Source organism: Bubalus bubalis, chromosome 12, assembly GCF_019923935.1.
Source record: "Bubalus bubalis isolate 160015118507 breed Murrah chromosome 12, NDDB_SH_1, whole genome shotgun sequence".
Classification (NCBI taxonomy): domain Eukaryota; kingdom Metazoa; phylum Chordata; class Mammalia; order Artiodactyla; family Bovidae; genus Bubalus; species Bubalus bubalis.
In genome coordinates this window covers 11,223,711-11,240,182 of record NC_059168.1, presented here as the reverse complement: position 1 = coordinate 11,240,182, position 16,472 = coordinate 11,223,711, and the positions used below count along the sequence as shown (strand labels likewise).

The following is a 16,472-nucleotide window of genomic DNA, read 5'->3' as shown; positions in this document are numbered from 1 at the left end:
GCCATTGCCTTCTCCGGAAAGGGGGAGCAGGTGAGGCTAAAAGCAAAGAAATCAATGAAAATCTGCAAAGTGAATATTGGGACTTCAGCCTTGCTCCTCTAGTTGGCTTCCAGAATGCAGAGGTGAGAAGATACTGTATTTACAAAATAGGAAGAGGATCCTGCTGAAAGGAATAAAGAAAAGAAACAACCAAATAGCTCTCAGAAATTAAATTTTGTACTAGCTTAAGTTAAAAATCCGATAGACACGTTGAAAATAAACTGAAGGAAATTTCCTGTAAATCCAGACAGAAGGAAAAAGTGAAAGAATAGAAGAGAAGAAAAGGATAAGAAAATCTGAGTATCAATCTAAGATGTTGAATATTTGACTAATAGGAATTCCAGAATGAGAAGAAATTATCAAAGAAATAGTATAAGAAAAATTGCCAGAACTGAGAGACAGGAGTCTTCAGATTGAAAGAGGTCACCAGAAACCCAAAATAATAAATTTTAAAAGACATGGCATTGTGGAATTTCAGAAATAAACCATATACATAGAGAGGAGATCCTAAACATTCCCAAAGAGAGAAAACAGGTCACTTGCAAAGAATCAGGAATAAAACAGCACTGGATTTTTCAAAAGCTAGACTAGAAGCCAGAAGAGCAATGTCTTCAAAATTCTAAAGGAAAATGTTGTCAACCTAAAAATTGGAATTTTCTCCTCAGCCAAACTGTCAGTTAAAGCTGAGTACAGAATTACAATTACAAATTACATTTTTTTCAGATATAAAAGGACTCCAAATTTTCTTTCCACTTACCCTTTTTCAGGGAGCTACCAGAAGAGGTCTTCCACTGAAATGAAGGTGTACACCAAGAGGAGCTGAGGGAGCTGCGCCCCAGAATTGAAAATTTCAGGGAAAAATACAGACGTGAAAAGGGCTTCGCTTGTAGCTCAGCTGGTAAAGAATCTGCCTGCCATGCAGGAGACCTGGGTTCAATTCCTGGGTTGGGAGATCCCCTGGAGAAGGAAATGGCAACCACTCCAATATTCAGGCTCCTCTGGCCATGGGAAATCCCATGAGCCTGGCAGGCTACAGTCCATGGGGTCACAGAGTCAGATACAACTGAGCGAGTAAACCACCACCACCATTAAAAATATCAAAAAGCTGCTAGAAGATACAGTAAGAATTAGAGATGGTACAAAGAAAACTCTGTCAGTGAGAAAAACGAGGCAATTATTAAATCCAGATAAAACATAAAGTCAAAAAGGAGAGGAAACATAATCATATACAACAAAGTTGTAGTATTATTCATATAATTGTCATAATGTGAATATTGAATATCCATAGACCCCAAAACTATGGTAACTATTTTGGGAGGGTGATGAGGGTAGGGGAGAGAAATGTGTTTATGGAGGTAAATAATGAGAGAGATGGATCCTCAACTACCACACAAAAGAACTAGTTGAGAAATAGCAGTACAGATACGCTTAGTTTGAAATACAGGTTTCTATCTGAAGAAACAGCTAATAGCATTTGCTTCTGGGGAAGAGAAATGGGAATTGGGGAGAGATGGGGCAATACACTATTTTTCCTTACAAGTGTTTTCGTGCTATTTGACTTTTTGAACTTTGTATATAAATTACTTTGAAAAAAAAATGTGAGATTAATTTTTAATAGCTTTTAAAATAAAGCTTATGAACAAAAAGAAAAACTTCAGCACATTAACCATCTGTCTCTACAATCACTAGAACTGCCCTATACTACATCTCCCTACCTTCCCCCCAAACCAGACAAAACCATCAACTTTTCAATTAGCTCTAGTTCAAGTTTCTACATGATATTAACAAAACAGAAATTGCAGTGTCTTAGCCTAATTCCATGGAGAAGGCAATGGCACCCCACTCCAGTGTTCTTGCCTGGAGAATCCCAGGGATGTGGGAGCCTGGTGGGCTGCTGTCTATGGGGTTGCACAGAGTCGGATATGACTGAAGCAACTTAGCAGCAGCAGCAGCCTAATTCCACACTGTCTCCTCCATCTTTCTCATCCTCAGTCTAAACTTCCGGATAGTGGTATGCTGGTGAATATTTTTGAGAAAAAAGTCCTGATTTATAGTATCTATCAATTTCCATGGTGTAAATTCTCACATTGTAGCTGATTTCAAGTCATCACTGTGACGTCCCTGAATGTGGAATTGGGAAAAGATGCACATCTCAGCGCCAGCAAACTATTGCCTTAGGTTTCTCTAGTCTTAGCAGCCTCCATACTTCCCACCAGACCAGCTTACAGGAGGGCCCTGAGTATCCCCTCCAAAGCCCAGATGTCCACAGGAGATGTAGCAGCAGTAAAAGTGGATTCTGAGGGGAAGAGAAGTGGTTCTGGCTGCAGGGCAGGGATAGTGAATTTGCCACCTTCCTTCCCCGCCACCATTCCCCCACCCCACCTCCAGCAGAGTTACCTGCTCATTGGTAACCCCCGGGCGCAGGGTCCCCTGCTTATAGTCTTCCAGCAGTTGCACAGCCTCTCTGAGACGTCTCTGCAGGCAAAGAAAAGGGACACTGAGGGGCACAGATCCAGGGCTCCAGCAACAGTTTCCCTTGCAGGGGTGCATCAGTATTGACCCAGCACTGACCATCTTCACAGTGTGCAAGACCTGCCCTTCAGTTTATGGGACACACGCAAAACAATAAAGAAGGCTATAGCCTAAACGTCCTTTCACAGGGAAATGGGTGAATGTTTGCCATTTACCCATTGTAATAATACTATGCACGTTATTCGGCGGTTTAAAAAGTAACGTAGATCTCCATGGCCATATCTCCAAGGTACTTTTTTAAGTGTGAAAGCAAATTGCAGAGGCGTATGATGCCATTCAGTGTACCAAACAAACAACACACACACACACACAGAAAACATTATTTCCTATGAGAATATCTATGTGAGTAAATGTATCAAAAAAGCTCTAAAAGGAGACCCGCCAAACTAGTGACAGAGGTTACCTTGAGGTAGGAGGAAAGAGTTCAGATTTGGCAAGTGGCGTTGGAAGAAATTTTAGTCTTAATTGTAATATTGAAAGTTTTTATAAAGAGAACATATTTATGTAATACTTATATAATTTCTTCTCAACATTTAAAAAACACTAGCAGAGATTTACATACTAAAATACATATGGCTACAGTAACTGATGGGGAAAAAATAAGAAAATAGAATTGTATGATTTTTAAAATCTTAAAAACTAGAGACAGCAACACTGAGAGAAGGCAGTCTTTGTCCACCGAAAAGACTTGTATAAGAATATTCATCGTGGCACTCTTCAAATAGGCCCAAACTGCAAACAACTCAAATGTCAGTTAACAGACTGGGTAAGTATACGCACACAATGAAATATTACACAGCATTTAAAACGCAAACTACAAATATGTTACAATTGGATAAATCTTCTCAAGAATGGCACCCTGATATCTCTCATCCCATGTTCTTCTAGAACTTTCCCATATCCCCCATCCAGAGGTAGAGTCTATGTCCCTCCACGTGATCCTCGGCAGGCCTTTGTGACTGCCTTAACAATAGAGTGTTGCCAAAGTGAGGCTGTGTGACCTCTGAGGCCAGGTCATGAAAATGCCTTGCATTTCCACCTGGCTTTCTTGGGATGGTTGCTTTCTTGAAACTTAGCCATCACATTGTAAGGAAGCCCAAGTAGCCTATGAAGAGACCCATGTGGATAAGAACTGAGGGCCTAGCCCACAGCTCCAGCTAAGTGACCAGCTAATGGTCAGCATCAATTGGCCCTCCATGGAAGTGAGCCATCTTGAAACAGACCTTCCCCCCGTCAAGCTGCCTTAGCCAAGGCTTCGAGACAAACCATCCTCTCTAAGTCCTGTCAAAACTGAAGGCCAGTGAGCAAAAGAATTACCTGTTGTTATTTCAAGCCATTAAATTTTAGGGTGATTTGTTGCATGATAATAGAAGGCCAATTCACATAATGATGAGCAAAAGAAGGCAGATGCAAAAATTATATATAAATTTCAAAAACAGGTCAAACGCATCTATGGTGGTAGACGTCATTATGGTATTACCTTTGTGAAGGTGGGTGGGGGTGTTGACTTGGAGAGGGCATGAGGGAACCCTCTGGAATAATGGAAATGCTCAGTGTCTTGATCTGACTGGTAGTTACACAGTGTAAACGTGTATCAAAATCAATTAGGCCATACACTTTGGATTTATGTATTTTGCTGTATGTATGGTATATCCTTTTTTTTAAAAAAATCAATAATAAATAGACAACAGTGAGAGAAGGCAGTCTATGTCCAAGTCAGATGAGGAACGGTCATCAGGGATGCTCATGATGAGGGAAGAAACCAGGGAAGCCACCCTGTTCCGCTTTGACCAAGGGACAAAGTTGGCTAAGGATGGGAGTGCAGAGAGACCTCCACAGAAGCCCCTGGTCCAAAGGCAGGATGCAGCTCCTAGGCGGGTTGCCCCATGGGGCATCTTCTGAGCAGGCTGGTCACATAGGATGGGAAAGGAACAGCCACCTCCCGCACTAAAACAGCAGGACTAACCCCAGCCCAGACAAGCCAATCAGGCTGTCAGGAGGCCAGGAGAACTTCTTACTTGGGAGCAGCCCGACTGCTGTAAAGTACTGCCTCTTCCCTTTCAAATATATGTCTATCAATTTCTGAATTCCAGAGTCCTTCCCCAGAATCTCTTTGCTTTCAAAGTAGAGACAACTTTGAGTTTGTGTTTATTCCAGGTGTAATCCACTCTGTTAGAAAAAAATGTCAGAAAAATCGAAAGCACACACAAAAATGTTGTAATCGCCTGTAAACATACCACAGAGATAACCACTGCAGAAGTTATTATTTTCCTTCTAGACTTAATACATTTGCTTTTCATGTTGGTTGATTGCTCTAACGTGCTTAAGTTCAACAGAAAGTGAGCAGTTCAGTATTTGAGGCCAGAGTTTAGTTAGACCCTTGCTGTCTCTGCAACTGCCCCCCAAATCCTCCTTGTGATACGACAAGCTCCCCGCTCCAAGCCTGCTTCCTGCCAGCCTCAGCCTTGGCCCCACAATAAGTGCTCTACTTTCCACCCTGAATGGTGAATGACCCTGCGTTCTCATTATGTTCCCACTCCAGGGATTCAGTTCCTCTAACAACCTGGCCAGATTCCATCTCATTCCACACAGTCATCAAAGGGAGGCCTCTTGCCACAGGATTAAGTTCCAAAGAGCCCTGATCTTGGCGCTCATTGAGAAAGAACCAAATCCAAAGCTTCCCGAGATAGGCCTGCTAATGCAGGACTGGGACAAGCTAGCATGTGCTTGTCTGCTTCTGGGCCTTGCTAAGCCTCAGCTTGGCCTCCTAGCTCAGAGACTGAGGGATAGCACTCCCAGAGCCTCTGTGGGACAGGCAAGGCCTCAGGCCTTGCCTTGAGAGGTCCCTGAGGGCTGGCTGTTCTGGGAGCTGGACTTCTCACAGCAGAGAAGGGAACCAATTTCAGGGAGCCTTCAGGGATAGGAGGAGGGTCTCTTTGCTTGGAGTCCTCCTCTCACCCCGATGCATTACACACTTGACAGAAAAGCCCTGGGCACTTGAAGGATGGGGAAAGCAGGAGGTCAGTGGCAGGGTGAAATTTGCAGGAAGTCTTCTCAGTCAGGAACAAACAGGCAGCTACGCCCTGAATGCTAAGATGGTGAGGGGCCCAGCCGGCCTGGAGACAAGGCTGCAGGCCCTTTTCTGGAGCCCTGGGCTTGGGGACGGACAGCCCAGGTTGCTGCTTCCCAGACTCCATCGCCTGCCTGCCAGAAACTGTTGCAGCAAGACTCTATTTTTGTATCTGATGGGGCATGATCTCCAGAAAGTCTCTCTGGAGACAGGCACCTGGGAGGTCTGCTCCAGGGCAGAGAATTTGAACAGAGGTCCCGCCCCAAAGCCCCAAGGGGAAGAAGGAAGCCAAAGGGCAGTCCTGCAGTGTTAGGGTGGCGGCAGAGAGGGCAGGAGACCCTGACAGACAGGAATGGGCATGTTGGAACACAGGACGGAAAGGCACAAAATGGGAAGATGAGGAGTCATCAGAAGCAAAGCTAATCTCTTTGGAGGGAAGGGGTATACCTTAGCCAACCCCCAAACTAAATGCACACAGTATAATCCATGCTTGGCTAGGGAGCAAGTCTAAATGATTTGAATATTTTACTTATTATAATGTTTAATATGTTAAGATATACAATGGGCGTGACAGCAGCGGACCAGGAGGTGAGGATTACCCAGAAACATTTCACCCCCACTTGTGATAAAGGCCACCCACTTTTCCTGCAGGCCCTTGCCCCTGATCTTTCCTATACCACCCCACCACCCTGGGTTGTCTGTCCCCACCCATGTCCATCCTTCAAGGCTCAGGGCCATCTTCAGGAATCTTCCAGAAAATTTCCCTCTGCCCTCTGAACACTCAGAGAGCATTTGGTTTGCACTTCTTTGAGGTCCATGGTCACTCACCACCATGTGCCCCTGTTACCTGTCAGAGACTGCAGGGTGCAGGGAGCGGGAGACTGCTGTAGGTTATGTTGGCTGAAACGCAGGGCACTCCTACCCCAGTCCATCACCAACACGGGGCCACACATAATGAGCACTGATAAATATGAGGCTGCTGGGAGGAGAGGTGAAGGGTATAATCAGGGTTAGGGACCAGGTTCCAAAGCAGCAGGCCAGAGGCCCTTGAGAGCTATGCTGGTTCTACGGAATCGTGGGATTCCAAGAGACCATGCCCTGTTCACACAGGATGTGGATGACAGTACCCCTCTGTGAGTGTCTGCTGAACCACGTGGACATTCCTTTCTCTGAGACAGCTGGGGTCCGAGCAGGAAGGGCATTTCGATGCCCAGGGTCACAGAGTGGGTGGGTGTCATCTAGGAATCTCAAGTCCCTGCATTCCCAGCTCTGGGCCATTTCCATGAGACGTGACCATGGAAGAGCCTCCTGTCCTCCAGATGGTCAGTAATTGAAAGAGGGGTGGTCTCCCAGAGAAACCATAGAAATGCTTGCATCCTGAAAAGCCGATGTCAACGGTGGCCAGGTACCCCACGTAAGAAAGGGAAGGGCCTTCTTTATTCTCATTCAAAGGCAAGCCCAGTTGCTGCTGCATATTTAGCAAAAGTGGGTACAATTGAAACCTGGACATTTCAGGCAATCAAAATTTGGGAGTCCCTCTTAAAATAGGGGGTGGGGGAGAAGGGAGGAAGGGAAGGAGAGAAGGAGAGAGAGGAAGAGGGAGAAAGGAAGGAAGGAAGGAAAAGAGAAAGGAAAAAGAAGTGTCAATGGTCAGGGTGAAAATGAATGTGGGGAGCGGGGTTGGTGTGCATGAGGGAACGGAGCTGGCGGTAGGGACCGGGGCAAGGCCTGCCTTGATCGCTCAGTATCTAATTGCTCTCACCTGGGACAGTCTTGAATCAGCCAAGGGCAGGGCTGTGCATTCTTACCTTGCCTGCCACATCTTCAACCATTCCTTTCTGGCTCCCGGATGGTGGGATTTGGGGGCCAAGGCTTTGTGCAGGCAGAGTCTCAAGCCCTTCTCTCATCCTCCCTTGGCCTTCCTAAGCCCTTCTTGCTCCTTCCCAGCAATCCTGGGACCCACAGGGTTATCTGTGCTGAGACTGTTTCCTAGCTCAACCACAAGCTACCTCTGGGAGGCCCAAGAGAAGGGGAAACCAGGCACACGTTTCCCTGTGGCCAACCTCTGGCCACCTTCAGGACACTGAATGTGAGTTAATTCTGACAGCATTACAGGTGGTATAGCCCTTTAGAAAGTAAATCTGTCCAGCTATGCCTAAGAACTTTAAAAACAATCATGGTCTACATCCTGGATACCCTACTTTTGGGAATATTTTTCTAAAAGAATAAATTTATCAGAAATGAAAAATAATTTGCCTAAAACTATTTTTGGCAGGAAAGAAAAAGGTAGGAAACAACCTATCTGTTAGACCTAAAAGCCTAACAGAGATGGATATTTATACTAAAGGACTTGACTTCCTAAAATTATAAAGACTTGGAAATAAATGAAAAAAGCAAATAAAAAGTCTATGTTCAATGTAATAAGCATGATAAAAATGTATACAGATGGGCAAAAACCTGAAGTGTATAAGGGTACTGAAATTTGGAAATTTTAAAATTTAAAATTAGACTACCTGATGCTGTCTAGAATGCATTTAAATGGATAGTCTTACTACTATTGACAGCATAAACTGATAGTCTTGGTACAGGTTGGTGCAATTTGCAGGGCAATTTGGCAATATATATCAAAAGCCTTAAAATGCCTTTCATTCAGAAATTCCACTTCTAGGAATTTACCCCAAGGAAATAAAGAGAAATATGGGGAGATATATGTACAAGGATATTTATTGCCATATTATTTATAATGGCAAAAGACTTGAAACTACCCAAATGGTCAATAGAGAAGATGATTAAGTTTTAGAATAATCACCTGATGGATTACTATGTAGTTATTAAACACACTTTGAAATAACATTTAATGACAAGGAAAAATGCTCAAGGTATGCTATATGGAAAAAACAATATATATCATGTATACATATGTCACATATGATTTTAAATATATATTTACATATATATATACATAATACATACAGAGAGAGATCGTCCTTGACTTACGATGGGGTTCATCCCATCATAAAAATTTCACTGTAAGTGAAAATATCACATCTTAAGTTGAAAATACATTGAACACACCTAACCTACCCGAATATCATGGCTTAGCCTGGCCTTCCTACACGTGCTCAGAACACTAACATTAGCCTACAGTTGGGGAAAATCATCTAATGCAGACGCTATTTTATAATAAAATGTTGAGTACCTCGTGTAATTCATTGAATACTATACTGAAAGTGAAAAACAGAATAGTTGTGCGGGTGTAGAATGGTTCTAAGTGTATCGGTGGTTCCCACGAGTGATCACGTGGCTGACTGGGACCTGTGGCTGTCGTGGCTCAGCATCGCAAGAGAGAATTGTACTGTATATCACAAGCCCAGGATATAATCAAAATCCACAATTGGAACCATGATTTCTACTGAATGCATACTGCTTTCACACCATCACAAAGCCCATAAATCGTAGACTGAAGTCAGGGACCGTTGATATAGAGAGAGAGTAAGATACAGATATAGATATAGATATAGATATACACACACACACATTATACAAACCATCCTAATTTTGTACAGATATATACACTAGAATGATAATTGTGATTATTTCTTGCAGGAGAGATAATGAGCAGTTTTTATTTTCTTTTTTAGACTTTCATATGTTCCAGTATTTAAAGATTATTACCAGAATCACAAAACATCAAGAGGCACATAGTGTCAATTGTTTTCATTGGTCATCTGGTTGAAGGAGTGTTCTCCAAGCTCACCACCGTAAAAGTACCTTTTCCCTTAGTAATTGCTAAGCAACATTTGGAGGCGACACTTACCTGAAAGACTAAGAATATCCTGTTTTACAACAACATTTTATTCCATGCAAATAGCATCTGTTAATGATCCTGGTTGAAATCAGTTATTTCACTGAGGACTGCTGCTGCTGCTGCTAAGTCACTTCAGTCGTGTCCGACTCTGTGCGACCCCATAGATGGCAGCCCACTAGGCTCCTCTGTCCCTGGGATTCTCCAGGCAAGAACACTGGAGTGGGTTGCCATTTCCTTCTCCAATGCATAAAAGTGAAAAGTGAAAGTGAAGTCGCTCAGTCGTGCCCAACTCTTAGCGACCCCATGGACTGCAGGCTACCAGGCTCCTCTGTCCATGGGATTTTCCAGGCAAGAGTACTGGAGTGGGGTGCCATTGCCTTCTCTGTCACAGAGGACTAACAATGTTTATTTCCTTCAACATTTATTAGCTGACATTCTTTTAAGAATAAGAGCTTCCCTCTTTCATATTTTTAGTTTTACTATGGACTCATGGATTCTTTTTATTATTCAATGTATTATAATCCATTGTTTTTCTTCTTCTTAATGTTCAAATTGTCCCAAATGTGGCTAGTGGGACTCAGCCACTTCCTGTTCCTGTGTTTCCATCATTCTAGAAACATTTTCTTACTTTCTGTAGCAATGCTCTTTGCCTCAGGTGTGGATTTGGCAAACTCTCCAAGAAGCCCTGGGTGCTTTTAGTAAGCGATGGCATTTAGGCACAAAGATCTGAGTGCCAAGTGTGTCCCCTGTTACTGGGGTGTCATTGTTTCTAGACCCTTTCAGTGAGCAGAGTCAGAAAACTGAGAAATATAAATAAGTATATGAATGTATATGTGCATAAATCATGAGTTAAAATTGATTCCTCCAATTCAAATACAACATAATGTAGTTTTTGCCTTTTCCCCTACTTCATATCTGTATCTCCCTACTCCTGCGGTGAGAACCCTGGTTCCCAATATCAGCGTAATGATTTCTTCTGTCCTACGACACACCCAAAACAGTCTCAGATTACTTCACAAATACTAGTAATGAGCTTGTGCTATTTGACTGCTTCCGTTGGTTTTCCATGTCCTTCAGAACGATGATCTGCCAAACATTCATTCTCTTAAATAATTATTGAATTCAGAATAGCAAACCCGTTTCACATTCAGTTCATGACTTAAAGTAACTTAGATGTCAGCTGGTACGGCCTTTTCCTTAGAGATCTAGATCTAATTCCATGACCCACATGAAAGGATGAAGCTAGGGCTTCTGCCGGGTCATGGGGGTTTCCTTCCTCAGGCCCAACTGTCCACCTACAGCACCAAGAGCAGACTCCCGGCCCCTCAAGAGCCCTTTAAAGAATGAACTCTTGCAGAAACTTCAGGAACCAGGCAGATTTTATGACAATATAATAGGAATGATGGTGGAAGGGACAGCACCTTTCACAGCATGCATGACCAACCTCTAAAGAGCCCCAGACACTGGCCTTTCCGTCCATCATGGTTACTTGCTCTCCTTCCCACTGTTTTCCCCTCGTGTTCCTTCTCTCTCCTCCCTCTTAAGAGGATCAGAAAAGCACAATTCTTCCTCTTTTGTCAAACAGGCAACCTCCTTCCTCTCTGAAGCCTTGCGCAAGACATTCTTAGAACAAAGACAGCCTTCTTCCTACGAGAAATTATGGTGAATAAAATTTGCTCCACCTCATTACACACACAAGGGCCGGAATCTTTTTAAAGCTTCGTCAGTTATAAATTACAAACAATAGCTGCAAAACTCTCTCAAGATGAGTCTATCCATTGACTCAGCTACTGCCCCTCAGAACTGGGTCACCAGAAGGCTCCAGCTCCACAGCATCTTTCCACTTCAGGAAACTCTGGCTTCCAGAGCCACCTCTCATGTCCTCCACTCTCCTCTCACACAGGTGAGCCGGCCTGTCCAGATCTCCTCCGCCTGGGCAGCCATCACCCCACGCTCCCTCCCAGGATGCAGCCTAGGAGTGTCCCAGGACACTCTGGGAGAGAGACAGTGCTTTGAGGGCATAAGCCATGGTCTTGGGCTGAGCCCAGCAGCAGGGGAAACCTGGCCCTCCTGATAGCACTACGGTTGTCAGAGAGGGGCTCAGGTAAGAGAGTCTTTCCTCTTCCTGCTCCTAATTTCCATCGCTCCCAGGCATATGGCCTTGCCAAGCTACCTGCCTGCATTGGAACCAGGGAGGGACAGAAGGGCCCACTCGTGGCCCTTTCGGATTTTTTTAGGGCTTAGAAGATCTTCTATGGGCAGAAAATTTCCAAAAGGCAAGTAGTACTGGAAACAGTCCCCAACTGGGATGCAGTAGGAAAAGGTGTAGCTCTTTCCAGGAAGCCTATCGGCATCCTTGATGAAGAGAAGAAACAGAAGTTTGAAAAATATTTTTACCTGATTGTTGCATTGGTTATTTTCTGGTCATTAAATAGTTAAGAGTCTTTGACATTTCAATTAATGGTTAAAAAAAAAAAAAGTATAAGACTTTCAAATTTACTCAGAGAGAAATAGGCAAAAGATGGCTTAGTAATGTACAAAGATGCTGAGGTCTTTCAAAATGCAAGAGTAGAAGAAAAAATGTGGTACAGGAAGACAGCAGTAACATGAAATGATCTGGGGATGAGAGGAGTGTGAACTAGAGAGGAGAAGCTGAGAGCCCCCAGTACAAGCGGTGTGCTGCCCAGCTGCCCCCAAAGCGCCTGCCTGCTCGTGGTAATTGGGGGGAGCACTGATATACGTCCAGACCGCCCAGGACTCCCTCCACCATCTCTCAATGTGCTGCCTTCAAGTTCACCATTAGCACCGCCATCTTTTGAAATAAGCATTTGTCTCCGCCGCCTCCTCCATCAAGCAGGACGCATTTATGTTGGGATTTTTGTCACAATTCTGTCTAGTTGGGCACCATTCCAGAGCTTTCAAGAAAGACACATAACCTAGGCTGGGAAAGTAGTTCCTCTAGTTTGGTGCGCCTCCAAATTTTTATGTAATCCCATTGATTACTCCTTAGGAGAGTCCTGACAGGGCCCGGAAGTACAATAGCCTTGCCCTTCAGAGACACTATACCCAGAAATAAGGTCAGCCAGGTAAATACTAGAGTCCTTCATCCTTCCTGAGCTGCAGCAGGAAATCACATATCAGGGTAATCCCCACATTTCCCATAACTGGACTGCTCTCCCAGGCACAGTGGGGATGGAGAGATGGAGATGGTTCTAGGGCCAGGTGCCCAGCAGACCCTGTGCTTCTTTTTCTTCCCAGAGCTGAAGCAAGCCAATGCTCAGCACAAAGGTGAGCAGAGAAGGGCTGCCTACTCAAGGGGCTGACTCAGAGGCTCAGTGCCTTCCGTCAGGGTACGTGGGGACCTGGGGTGGGGAGTTCAGGCCTTCTTCCAGCTTGGGAGAGCTCCCTAAACTTGAGTTACCTGAACAGGAATGCAAAGTGGCCAAAAATAAGTGTTCTGGAGACAAGCTTACCTGGGTTCATACCCTGGCTCCATCACTGGCCAGCATCATGTGCCTGAGACTTAACTTCTATCTGTCTGTTTCCTCATCTGGAAAATGGAACTTAAAATAGAATCTACCTCAAAGGGTTGTTTTGAGTTAATCCGACAAGCTAATACATGTAAAATGTTTATGACACAGCTTTGCTCACAGAAAATCCTTAACAAATATTCACTACATTATATGTGCATGCATTCCTATAAACGTTTGTAAATACAATGCAAAGGATAGAAAGACACACTTCTTGGAATGGCTCAAAGAAATCTGATGGTAAATGTGACAATATCAAGGATTAGTGAGGATGTGGAGCGACTGGAACACTGTGGATGAGAATGTAAAATGGACAGTAATCCTTAAGCAACTTTTCGGCAGTTTCCTATGAAGTTAAATGTATACTTACCATATGCGCCCGCAACCCCAGTCCTAGTTACTCACTCAAGAGAAATGAAAGCATACATCCACACAAAGAATGCTCAGAGCAATTTTATTCATAATAATCAGAAAATGGAAACAGCCCGTGTGTTCATCAGCAAGTGGACAGAAGAAACAAGATCTGGAACATCCTTTCAATGGAATGCTGCTCAGCGGCAAGAAGGGATGAAGTACTGATATATGTGACAGATGAAGCTCAAAAGCACCACGTCAAGGGAGAGAAGCAGACACACAAGGCTACGCACTGTAGGACTTCACGCATACGGCATCATAGAAACAGCAAAACAACAAGAACAGAAAACAGGCGAACAGTTGCCAGGGGCTCAGCAGGGGGTTGGGGAGACGGATCACAAATGGTCATGAGGAGCATGGTAGGATGACAGAAATGTTCTCCATCTTCATGATGAACACTTCATTGTGGACAATTGATATATCTGTCAAAACTCTTAGGAGTGTTCACATATAAAATATAACATATGCCTGAGTCGCTTACCTATCAGAGGAGGCGAGTGAGTAGGGAGAGGGTGCAAAGGATCTTCTTGTTCTGAACCGTTTGGATTTTTGTAATGAGCACATAACCCATGTACTTGGTAATCATTTTATTGAAGTGTGAAATAATAATGACATATCTACCTTGAAGGGATGTCGTGAGATCCAGATGAAATGAGATAATGATGACCTGCGCATCTTCCAAAGTCACAAGGTATAAAGGCCAAGGGGCCTCCATTGAGAGTGACGGCCATGACTCACCTCAGTGACAAAGAGTGTGCGAGGGTCGATGATGTCCAAGAAGTGCCTGAAGCGACCAGAGAAGGATGTCTGGAGAAGGGGCGGGAGAGGAGAGTGCATCAGTTGCTGTACCCCTTTCTCTAGACAATGGGGAACCCACCCACAGCTCGCCCTTACTGTCAGGGTCCCACAGTCACGGGCCGAGGCCTCTCGCTTCTCGGTGGCCTGACGGCAGCTCTCCCAGGTCTGGGGCTTTCTAAAGTCAACTCAGAATGACCATTGAGACATGTCCGACCCAATGTCTCTTCCATGCGCCTCCCATTTTCCTCCCTCTTCTCCCAATGCCCTGAGATCAACTCCAAGCCTTTCAGCATCTCCGAGAACCACAAAGTATGATGGTGAGAGGGGCAGTCTGGTCCCCAGCCCTCTCCCAGTCTGCCCGGCCCACCACGGCCTTTGTGCTTTGCTTAGGACTTTAGGAGAGAGGGTCTCTTCCCAAAGTCCAGCACAGGCTCTGCCGCCAGGGAAAGCTCCCCACAGCAGAGCTCAAGCGCGGATACCCAGCTTGTAGCCCTCAGGCCTTCCTTCATCCACGCCCCAGGATAGAGGGCCAGCTCCCCATCCTTATCCCTGAGCAGGGGCCTTGGAAAAGGAGGGCATTGTGCTAAACAGGCCACAGGCATTAGAGCACAGTGAAAGGAAACCAAGCAACGCTGCTGCTGGGCCTTCTGCCCTCAGGACAGAGCCAGTTTGGCAAAGCCAAGCTCCAGGGGAGGAGAGAGGGGACCAAGCGAGGGGACAAAGGGGAAAGCTGCAAAGGCTGGGGGTTGATGCCTCACCATCCTCAGGCTCCCTCCCACATCCTCCCTGGAGCCCCACAGCTCTCCAAGCCCAGCCTCCACGCCAGGGAGGAAACAGAACACACCCACTCTTTTCCCTTCTCACTAGGACATCAGACCCTGCAGCCAATTTCTGCTCCTTCCCCTCCTCAAAAAAGACGGAAAACAGACCTGGGTCACCACAAGGTCTCCTGACACACCATGGCACCCTCTGCCTGGAGCAGCCTCTCCACCCCACTCCCGGCCCCAGCCTTTCACAGATCTATCAAGCTTCCACACCACTGCTAACTAAAACGGTTGCTTCTCTAACTTCTTATACATCAGAGGCCTAAACCATCCCCCAACTTACACACAATGCTCAATCAGAGATGTTCAGAAGTGTGGGCAGAGGTGTGTGCTGAGAACACTCACTGCTGCATTATTTATAAAGGTGAATTGTGAAAATGACGATCCATTCACAGGATGGAACACACACAGCCATCATGTTTGGGACAATGTTTATGCCATGCAAAAAGCCTGTGATTTGTGAACTGCATCTAAAACGCATGATTCCAACTTAATAGGAGATAAACAGAGCAAGATGGATACTAAATGGGGAGCAAGGAGACAGGATGACACCCACTAAAACAAACCAGGGTTCCTTAGAGCAGCAGACCCCAACCTTTTTGGTACCAGAGACCTGGTTTCTCATGGAAGAAATATTTCCGCAGACTGCAGGTTGGGTGGGGGGAAGGGCTCGGGATGATTCAGGCACCTTACCTTTCTCGTGCACTTTATTTCTATTATGATATCAGCTCCACCTCAGAGCATCAGGCATTAGATCCCAGAGGTTGGGGACCCTGACTTAGAGAAGTGGCTGATTCCAGGGCTGAGGTAGGGAACGAACACGATGCGACTGGCACATTTTGTTGTGCTAGAAAGGAACGAACTGCCCCTCCCCAAATGACAGGGGCATGTCAGAAGGACCAATAAGACGCAAACGGACTCGGTGCGTCTCTGAGAAGTTCCCAATTGGGTTCACAGGGTATTCTGAAGGGACTGAGTCTAACCATGTGGAAACATCAGACAAACCCAAACTGAGGAGCATTCTGTAAAATAAATGGCCTTGTTCACCAAATATGCCAATGCGGTAAAGACAAAGAAAGGCTGAAAAACTGCCCCACATTAAAGGAAACTGAAGAGATAAGGCAACTGAACATAACGTGTAATTCTTGAATGAATCCTGGACTAGAGGGGGAAATGCATTCAAGGACATTGCTGAGACAAAAGGATAAAACTGGAATAGGATCACAGATTAATAAAAGGATTGTATCCATGCTAAATTTCCTGAATAACCACACTCTGGTTATTGCTACAGACTGAATATTAATGTCCTCTCAAAATTCATGCGTTAAATCCTAAACGCCTAGGTGATGATATTTGGAGGTGGGGCCTTTGAGAGCTGATTATATGAGGGCAGAGCCCTCATGAATGGCATTAACAACCTTATAGAGATGCCGGAGAAACCCCTCGCCCTGTTCCAC

The 16,472-nt window shown here is 44.9% G+C and overlaps 1 protein-coding gene across 7 annotated transcripts in view; it reads right to left on the bottom strand.

The window, feature by feature from the left end:
• The window catches only part of SFXN5 (sideroflexin 5), a 127,334-nt gene that overhangs the window by 101,247 nt on the left and 9,615 nt on the right, over positions 1-16,472 (bottom strand). For 4 of the 7 annotated variants that reach the window (XM_006045915.4, XM_006045916.4, XM_025260827.3 and 1 more), the window contains exons 2-3: positions 14,132-14,200; positions 2,437-2,514 (exon numbers count right to left, since the gene is read on the bottom strand). In XM_006045915.4, the coding sequence (XP_006045977.2) occupies positions 2,437-2,514; positions 14,132-14,200 (147 nt within the window). The other 3 variants (XM_044925778.2, XM_044925779.2, XM_025260831.3) reach the window with 2 other exon arrangements.